Source organism: Lutjanus erythropterus, chromosome 8 (genome assembly GCF_056507025.1).
Source record: "Lutjanus erythropterus isolate fLutEry1 chromosome 8, fLutEry1.hap2, whole genome shotgun sequence".
Classification (NCBI taxonomy): Eukaryota; Metazoa; Chordata; class Actinopteri; order Lutjaniformes; family Lutjanidae; genus Lutjanus; species Lutjanus erythropterus.
The window spans coordinates 6,765,181-6,775,392 of NC_139324.1; the positions used below are offsets into that span (position 1 = coordinate 6,765,181).

At 38.9% G+C, this 10,212-nt stretch overlaps 1 protein-coding gene across 1 annotated transcript; it reads left to right on the top strand.

The window, feature by feature from the left end:
- Positions 1–2,770: 2,770 nt before the first annotated feature.
- LOC146322377 (uncharacterized) lies at positions 2,771–4,531 on the top strand. Its single transcript, XM_084725299.1, has one exon. The coding sequence runs from the start codon at positions 2,939–2,941 to the stop codon at positions 4,529–4,531; it is 1,593 nt and encodes a 530-aa protein (XP_084581425.1). The 5' UTR covers positions 2,771–2,938.
- The last annotated feature ends 5,681 nt before the right edge of the window (positions 4,532–10,212 follow it).

Sequence of the window (10,212 nt, forward strand, 5' to 3'; positions counted from 1 at the left end):
TGCTGAAGTTTTTATAGGTGTTTCTATAAGCTTTGTGTAGCAGAGTGGTTCTACAAGCAGGTCAGTGCATCATTAGATGGTTTCAGAGAGTTACAGGCATAGACATATATACTTAGATGCCTCATTGAACGGGTTGGCCCGTTGCTGCGATACGTCGGCGTGTCCACCATGTTGGATGTGGCAGAACTGCCCCGTAAACTAATGCAAGGAAATGGACCGAACTTTATAAAGTGCCTTTCTACAAAGTGATTTAAATTAATGCCCTTTATTCACCCATTCACACACACACTAATATATTTGGGAAACAAATAGGCATCAAAAACAACGTATGTAACTTTTAATGTGATGATTATAAATGTTTATTCCTTATATGTTTAGGACATAGGTAAGCACCAAACCAACATATGTATTTTTCTAATGTTTTTATGAGTTTTTACAGCTATCAATGTACGTAACACTGTTATTGTGATGATAAATATTGAAATATTAATATTAAACATCTGTGTTTATAATAACCAGATCCTGAAACGTAGATGTGACAGGTGGGTTTTCTGAATAAAGTGCATGGATGTTTACATTTAACTGATTTTGATTAATCATTTTGATATTCAGTGATTGATGAACATATATACATACATCTATCTATACAGGGGGGCATTGACGAACATATATTAGGGGTGCAACGGATCTCAGTTGATCCGTGTCCCGTACGGATCGCCATCTAAGGTTTTACTGTCACTGTTACTTTTGTATAAGTTATAATACCCCAAATCTCAGTGCAGAGTTGCAGTGAACAGACAGGACAGATGCTGCTGTGTGCAGCTCATCTCTGTGAAGAGCGACTGATTTAAAAGCCGTCACATCACCTTGAGTGAAATCCAGACCATAACTTTTTTCACTGATGTAACTATGTTATCACCAAAGAAACAGATCATCAAACTGTGATGTTCATTGAAACTTTGGTGATATCAGCTGTCTACCTGTCTGTGACACAGTGTCTGCTGATTGATCATGACTTCTAACTAATCAGATGTGCTGTGCTGTAGGTGGGACATTGAGCCAGACTACAGAGCGTAGTCTAATATATGTATAATATATACATAGTACAGCACTGTATAAGTTTGAAGTTTTTAATATATTACCATTATCATTACTATTATCATTATTATTACATTACATAACTATGGTGATAATTACAGACAAAGATTAGAGACAATTTAAACCTAATCCCACCACTTTTTTATTTTTTGCTGAGCTGAAAAATGATCCGATCCGTGACTCAAAACTGTGATACGATCTGAACCATGAGTTTTTTGATCCGTTGCACCCCTAGGTAATACTGCAGGGAACTAACTAACTAACACTGCCTATCATGTTAGCGCCATTTGCCTCATTGTAAAACCTGCTATTACTAACTGTTAACTGTTAATGTTAAATGAATGTCTTCTCATGCATTACATTTAGATGACCATGATGAGAGACAGAGTCTGACTGGCTCAGAGGCTGGCAGTACTCGCTCCAGTTCACGTCTAGCTTCCTGTTTGTTCTCCATTTTTCTAAATGAGAATCGATAATAGAATCAATAAAGAACCGAATTGTTAAGCAGAATCGAAAATGGAATTGGAATCGTAAAAATCTTATAAATTCCCATCCCTATTCTTGAGAGACCACAAAAAAGACTCATGAAACACTGAGTATCACTCTTCTCAGAGTCTCCTGCACTACTTCTACATGTAGATAAATGGAGAGCTTGACAGCTCTAGTTACGGCCTAAATCTGCTGAAAATAAACTGTCCTGCTTTAAACTTAGCGTTTTGTCTTACTCATCTTGCATTCATGTGCTGTCGTATAATTGGAATATCTGAAAAGTGGCTAAATTCATGTGAACGCCCTGTCAATATGGAACAACAACCTGAAAAGTCAACCAAAATTTTGCTGCAACTTTCCAAGTTGTCTGTTGACGTCATATATGAATAAATAAATAAATATAATGGAAGAAAGTGAATATTTCATTGATAACTTTTTATTAATTCATGCATCATTTTTTTTACTAACATGTAAATTCTTTAACTCATTCTTAACTTGTACTGTACTGTACTATTCCTATCATACTCGTATCTTTTGTCTTAATGTGTACAATATTTTTATTTGTGCATAATTCTTTAGCTAGGAAGTGGCTAAATGCTAACATTACCTATGGTATCTAATGGGTTATCAAATGTGCTGTTTTGACTTGAAATATAGCATGATGTCTCTTCAGATTTTCACTATCAAGTGTGTTTAAGTTGCAGATCAACAGGGAAATGGTGAAATGATAATAATTTGTCAAATTCCCTGTTTATGCGACTTGTAACCAGGAACACAGGTCAGAAGAAAATGACCACACAGTAAATATGGTGAATTCAGTCCAATATCAGGCTAAATCAGGCTTTGTGCTAAACTTGAAAAAAATGACTTTAAAGAAAATTTGAATAAAGTTTGAAATTTAAATAAAGTTGAAAAAATGAAAAAAAAAAAAAAAAAAATAGAATGTTCCCGTGCTTTGATCTCTTTAAGTGCTTTGATCTGTGATGTCACATTCTAGAACACATCAGTTTACCTCAGGACCTGAGAGCAACATTCACTCAGAGCAAGCGTTTGGAAGTACAGTGTGTCGTATTCAAGTCAAGTTCGAGTTAAACAAGTCAAGTTCAAGTCAAGTTCGAGTTAAACATTTACTACAACCATACCTCATTAGCGTTCGGAAGTACAGTGTGTCGTATTCAAGTCAAGTTCGAGTTAAACAAGTCAAGTTCAAGTCAAGTTCGAGTTAAACATTTACTACTACCATACCTCATTAGCGTTCGGAAGTACAGTGTGTCGTATTCAAGTCAAGTTCAAGTTAAACAAGTCAAGTTCGAGTTAAACATTTACTACAACCACACCTCACTACAGACAGATGGATCGTAGGAATAATCCAAGGCCCAACCAAACAAGAGTGGAGACCTTTCCTAACACTGACAGTCAGGATTTTACTGCACCCACTTCAGACACCATCCCAATGGAGCAGCAGGAAGCACACCAGCCCCGCAGCAGGCACGTCCAGCACCTCATTAAGAAAAACGATGATCTAAAACGCAGACTCACCTTGTCTGAAGGTCATCGCTTGGAAATTTCTGTAGAGAATGACAAGTTGCGGGAAAACAACAAAGCTCTGGAGGAGAGACTTCGAGAGTTGATAGACAAGATTAAGCAGGCTGACCAAAACCATCAGGCAGGAGTCGTCTTAGACAACGAAGATTGGGAAAATAAATATAAGGCTCTGGAGGAAAGGTTTAAACTTGAGATGGCAACAAAAGACAACATGATCAGATTGCTTGGGTGCCAGATCTCTGATCTAGAGTACCGTCACAAACTGCAGAGGGAGCCGGTGGGTAACAACCAGTCACGGAGGAGAGCCAATCATGTCCAGCAGCTGAATAAGAAGATTGAGGCTCTGGAACAGAGGCTGAAGGCGTCCCAAAACAGTCTGGAGAAGGCACTTGCAGAAAAGGAGGTTTGGCAGAATCAATACAAAACCCTGGAGGACAAATTTAATGATGCAATGGCTGAAGAAGAACAGGTGACCCAAGATCTCCTGACAAAACTGGTCTCACAAAACCAAGACTGGGAAGACAAGTACAAAGCTCAACAGGAGCAGTTCAGCAACGAAATGGCCGAAAAAGAAGAGGCCACCCAAGATCTCGTGAGAAAGCTTGTCTCAGAAAACCAGGACTGGGAAGAGAGGTACAACTCTCAACAGGAGCAGTTCAGCAAAGAGATGGCTGAAAAAGAACAGGCGGCCCAAGACCATATGTTGAACCGGTGTCAAGCTCTGCAGCAGAAATTCAAAGAGGAGCTTATGGAGAGAAACCAGAGCTGGCAAACAAGAACAAACCAGCTGGAAGAAGAAAATAAACAGCTAGCTGAAAAAGAACAGAGCTTGAACACAAAAGTAAACCAGTTGGAGGCAGAAAACAAAGAACTGGCTGAAAAATTGGAGAAAATGGACAGAGCCTCTCAAAAGCTCACAGAGACCACAGACCAGCCGTGTACCAACAATGTGGAATCTCTCCAGGGAGACAAACCTCAGGATCCAGAGCCTAAAGACATGCCAGAGGAGTCTAGAGAGGAGCAGGTGGAACAGACCAAAAATGAAAGACTGGACTCAACCACTGAACCAACACAGATGGAGACCAGTGAAGAAGATGAGACAGAAATAAAAACTAAAAAACAGGAGCAGAAGGTGGGGAAGCGCAAGAAAAAGTGGAATTTTCTGAGCCGGATGTTCAGAAAAAAAGACAAGAAGTGTGACGACGACAGTAACGTGGAGGAGAAGGCTGCTGGTTGTTCGTCTGACGCCCAATTACAGCTCCCTCCTCCTCCACCCCTCACCTGTCCACCTTCCTCACACTCCCCCACCCCCACTCTGTCTCCTTCACCTTGTCTCTCTTCTCACCTCTCCTCTGATGCCTCCTCCACCCCTCCTCCCTCGCCCCCTGCCTCAACCTAACCCAACCCCCAACTGACCCCACCCCAAACCACTCCACCCCACCCCATGACTCCACATCCCCTTTTCTTTTCTTTTTTCCCTTTTTGTGGGTTTTCTCCTGGTGCTCAGGTTTCCCCCACATCTAATTCAATCAATAAAAATCAAATAAAAATTCAATCATATTTCTATGTGTTTCTTTGAATAGAGATTTAAGGTATAAATAAGTATGTTAAGACATCATGGTGGCTATAAAGTACAGGTAGTGTTACCTGTCATCAAATGTTGGTTTTTATATTTTGATTTAACACAGAAATCCAGTTAGCTAGCTAACATGTCAACACTAATACCACTACTGCAACTACTGGGCCTACTTACTGAAAAAACATGTTGGACTGTGGTGATTCTGGTGACTGGAATGGTGATTAATAATTGTATTGGTTGGTTTTAATTGACCATATTACAAAAAACAATCTATTATCTATTAAACTAACTATTAATTAAAATTTATTATTATTAATTAAAATTGTAAACAGGGCAGGAGCAAAAAACTCCTTGACATTCTTTAATTATGTGCATAAAATCCAAACTAACATCAGGGCACTGAAACAGTACGCTTTCACTGGTATCTTTAAAAATCATAAATAACTATACATTAAAAAAACTCAAATACAACAACTTAAAGAAGAAGGGTCAATTATAGATCAACTTATGGCTATAACATTACGAAAAAATAAATAAAAACAACATGCATTACGTTCTATAAAAGGGTCAGTGACATGACATTCATTTTTTTTGTGTCACTATATTTACGTTAAATTTAAAATAATTAAAATTTGAAAATAAACTTCCACACATTCCCCTTTTGAAAACCTAGTCTAAAATTTCTGGTTTGAATCAACTGTGAAAACTTTGTACCAACTGATTCAACTTGTTTAAAAAAGGTGAACACTCAATAAACCAGTTAATATTAAATACAAGTAACAGAACATCATTCATGAATACTATAATCATGTGAGTGAGGTCACCTTCCCAATTCATTTTTTGTGTATTGTGTAAAAAAACCATGTGACAGGAAATGATATGACAGAGAGGGACTGACTGCTGCATGACAAGGTTATAACGTCTTTACAGTATAATGTGACATTTTTATGATAAGGTCAGGTATGCTGAGGTCTACATGTCAAATGGTACGACCCCAAGAAAACAATGATAATTCATCATAATTACAAAAATGAGTATTTACTTTAAAAAATGTGTTATATGAAATATTTGGCTCATTGAGGATGAACTGCGCCTCACCTGGAGACTAGACGAAAACAGGTGGAGGAGGACCACTTCTACAGGAGGCAGAGACAAAAAGCTGCAGCTAAGTCTGACAGTTTCCAGCAGACTTCAGAGAATATACAGGAAGAGACACTAACTTCATGTTAGATCACCTGTAGGTGACCTGTAGTCTGCAGACAACGTTCATCACTGACAAATAAAGTGTGTTCTTGATCGCTGATTGAAGTTGAAATAGAAGACAGTTCCCTTCTGTTACATGGAACCTCTGTTCTTTTATCTGCCTTCTAAAGCACTTTGTCATATATAACCTTTATTATTATTATCAGCCACAAAATATCTGCTTGTTAACAGATTAAAACCTGTTTGCATGACAGAAGACTAATATAAGGTGTTAAATATTCCAGTCACAGAAAATTAGTAGTTTACATGTGGTGTTTGTAAATTAAGAGCCAATCAGAGCCTGTGAGCTCATTAATCAGGTGACAACGAGGTGCTTGCAGTTGGTGCCTGATCCCAAAAACTGCGGCCGCCATGATCTCGCAAGGTTATTGTTGCCCATGTGTCCATGGTGTCAGAGCAAGTTGGGATCAAGGCAGAGACATGTCTAACTGGCATGCATTGTGCAGTGATCGCCGGTGATCGATTCTGCGCAGGCCTGGCTCATCTTGAAAGCAACTGTTGTTAGTCTTGTGTAAGAAGACCATGTGACAGGAAGTGATATCACAGAGAGGGACTGACTGCTGCATGACAAGGTTACAAAGTCTTATGGTATAATGTGACATTTTTAGGGTAAGTTCTTGTCTTTTTTGTCTTGTTACATCATTTTAGGCCATTTCCGTTCATTTTAGGTCATTGGAGGTCTTGTTATACTAAGCACCTCCCTCCTTAGTTACTGTTGCTAAGCCCTTTGATTCTACATCAGCCCACATCCTCCTCCCAAACCCCCACAGAACAAATGCAGATGCAGTGGGATCTAACAACTTTGTCTGGAGGTAAAGTTACTGCAGCTAGTAAGCTACTATTAGTTAGCTGGACATGCTAACGTTAACAGTTTATGTTAGAGCAGATGAAGACAGAGTTTAATCCATTCACCACATGTGTGCTCTAGTGTTTCTTGAGTAGGGATGGGAATCAAAAACCAGTTCTTGTTGAGAACTGGTTCCCAGTGTTTCAGTTCCTTGGAATCATTTGCTAATTTTGCAAACGATTCCCTTATTGATTCCAGTGGGCGCGAATGACATCACCACGCACGTTGCGTATTGACATCATTCACCAGTGCAGCCAGCAGGAAACATGGTCCCCAAGCGGCACAAACGCTCGAAAGTTTGGTTACATTTCACGAGAAAGGATGACAACAGGGCAACTTACAATACTTGCAAAGTGGATATTTCATCAAAGGGAGGAAATACTACCAATATGTAGAAACATTTTCACACACAGAATGCGATAACTTTGAATGAATGTCACGTTTTCGATCCGCTCCAGAGTGAATCTCAACCCAGCAGCAGCGGCAATGTTAGCACATCCTCTGCTGTTAATACTAGGGGTGCAACGGATCGCAGTTGACCTGTGTCCCGTATGGATCGCCATCTACGGTTCGGCACACATGTGATCCTTGGACCACATGTGAGCATCATAGTTTTACTGTCACTGTTATTTTTGTATAAGTTATAATACCCAAAATCTCAATGCAGAGTTGCAGTGAACAGACAGGACAGATGCTGCTGTGTGCAGCTCATCTCTGTGAAGAGCGACTGATTTAAAAGCCGTCACATCACCTTGAGTGAAATCTAGACCATAACTTTTTTCACTGATGTAACTCTGCTATCACCAAAGAAACAGATCATAAAACTGTGATGTTCATTGAAACTTTGGTGATATCAGCTGTTTTAACTTCTACACAGCTCCTCTCTGCTCACCGGTGCAGCTCTGTCTCACCCTGTCTGTGACACAGTGTGTCTGCTGATTGATCATGACTTCTAACCAATCAGATGTGCTGCTGTAGGCAATCACAATCACAGTAAAATCACAATATGGCCAAGTGCAAAATCCAAATTGCAGAACCAGAACCAAATAACAATTTTTTTGAAAAAGTAAAAATGTATGCGAAATCAGTGTTATAATGAGGTAGTGTAGAGCTGCAAAGATGATCTGACCTAAAAATTTTCTCCAGGTCAAAGAAAACATGTTTGTTTGCTTCAGACCTGAATAAATATCACATCATTCACTTTTTTTTTAGTGAACATGAAAATTGTGATGCAAAACTCATAATTTCCTCTAATCATATCATATCACATATTGCAAATTCAGTCAAAATAATTGTATTTGTACTTCTCTGCCACATCATGCAGCTCTTGTAGGCGACTGAAACACTTGTAATGTCAGGTGGTACAGCTGATGAAAAAACAGTCAAAAGTTATTTTATCATAAATGCATGAACTTCCTAGTAAACTTACTTCATTAGAGATTGTTGACTTTTTGTGTTTGAAATAAAAATGCAATAATTCATCATATTTCCTGTCATTACTGTCAGGTGATACAACTGATCACAGTCAGGTTGTGAGACCAGGTCAAATATTTCATATTGAACTTAAACCAATACATAACAGGTTGAAGTGAACAAATTTTTGATAACTATGATGTTAATAGCTATTGTACTGATACATTCATTTACATGTTTGTAAATTATTTGAGGTATTTAAATGTAAAATTGGATGCTAAAAATTCTAAATACCTGGCCAATAGAATAGACAATAGCCTGTAACATATTTTAAAACGGGACAGGAAATTAGAGATCTCACCATGTAAAATCTATAATATCATTAAGAGATTTAGAAAATTCAGAGAAATCGCTGCATGTAAGAGGTGACATTCATTGTCTGTGACCTTTGACCCCTCAGTCAGCACTGCTTTAAAACCTGCATTTGACTGAAAAAAAAAACTATTACAATCATGATGATGTGGTATTTGTTGGGATCTCTACCAAACAAACTTATTTTTTCATCTGGAGAAGAAGATTTGAAAAAACATTTCATTGCTGACTGTTCACAGCGGTACGTTGCTTAGCTTTCACGCTGGTGACCAACTCTTCTTCTCAGAACTGGGGGCCGTTGTACCGCTGCATTTACAGTTATATGTATAATCAAAATTAACAGTAGAAAGTGGACTAACCTGAAGACTCCTCCATAGTTTCCCACAGACAGTGTGAAGACCAGAGCAGTCCACCTGGAACCATCTACAATCAAACACTCTCGCGAGATCTGTCGCGGGTCTGGGGTTCCCTTCTAGACTCGATCGTTCGATATGCGCTTTCGCTCATTACTCATGTACAGGTGGCGTTGATTTACTCTGACAATAACAAAAGGAAAGCTTGACAAAAGTGATATAAAACGACATGTGACTTCCACAATAATCTCACATTTTTCCCTTCATTTTAAATTTTTACTGTCCTTCATCTATTTGGGTGGAATGGCCGCTGTGCAGTTTCTTTATCCGCCTCAAACTTAATGTACCCACAAATGTTGTTAGCTTAGCTGTTAGCCACCTAGCAACGGACGCAGCGACAGTTTGTGTTTGTTTGTCCATTCAGCCTCTGACTTACCTCAAAACTTCAGTTTTTGTTGGTGTTTCCGTCCATTTGGTCTCATTCTCCCTCTCGTACTCCACATGTCTTCATTAAACAGGTATTATCCGCTCAATTTGCAATATTTTCGGATATGTCCTCAGATCACTTCGCCGACACCGAGCGACGTTGCGCCCTGGGCAACACAACCGCCCCAGGCTTTGAGGACAAAAATAGTGAAATTTCCACCCAGTGAAGCATTTTTTGATGATGAATTGGCAGCTGTGTGTGCACTGTGTATGGGAGTATATCATTCTTAATTTTAAAATTATAATCCTACTAATAATCGCCATTTTTAATAAATGTAACTGTAATCTGATTGCATCTTTTTTAACTGTAAACTGTCATGGAATAGAGTTACCTTCTTTTTGTATCCAGATTACATAATGCCATTATGTAATCTGTTACTGTCCAAGCCCAGCAGAGATAATTAATCTTGAGGCTCCAGCTGTCAGATGATCTACAGTGTGACACTTCTGTGTTGACCTGCTCTCTCCCCCTAAAGATCCACTGCTCTGTTCAGAACACAGAGAGACACTGGCAAGTTCATGTCTGCCATTTGTCCCTCTCAGTTGGTCTTCTCGTCTTGAGCACGCTGCCAGGACAATCTCAACTTTGCCAAATGGATCACCAGGAGGACCATTAAAACAGTTTCTCACATACAGCACTTCAGTCTTTCTCTCCTTGTGTCACATGGCTATGGAAATATCCTGGCATTGTACTGGTCAAAGTATGGCTTAAAATGTACAGTTTGTAAAATCAGATCCTAAATTATATAAAGTTTCATATTTGAATG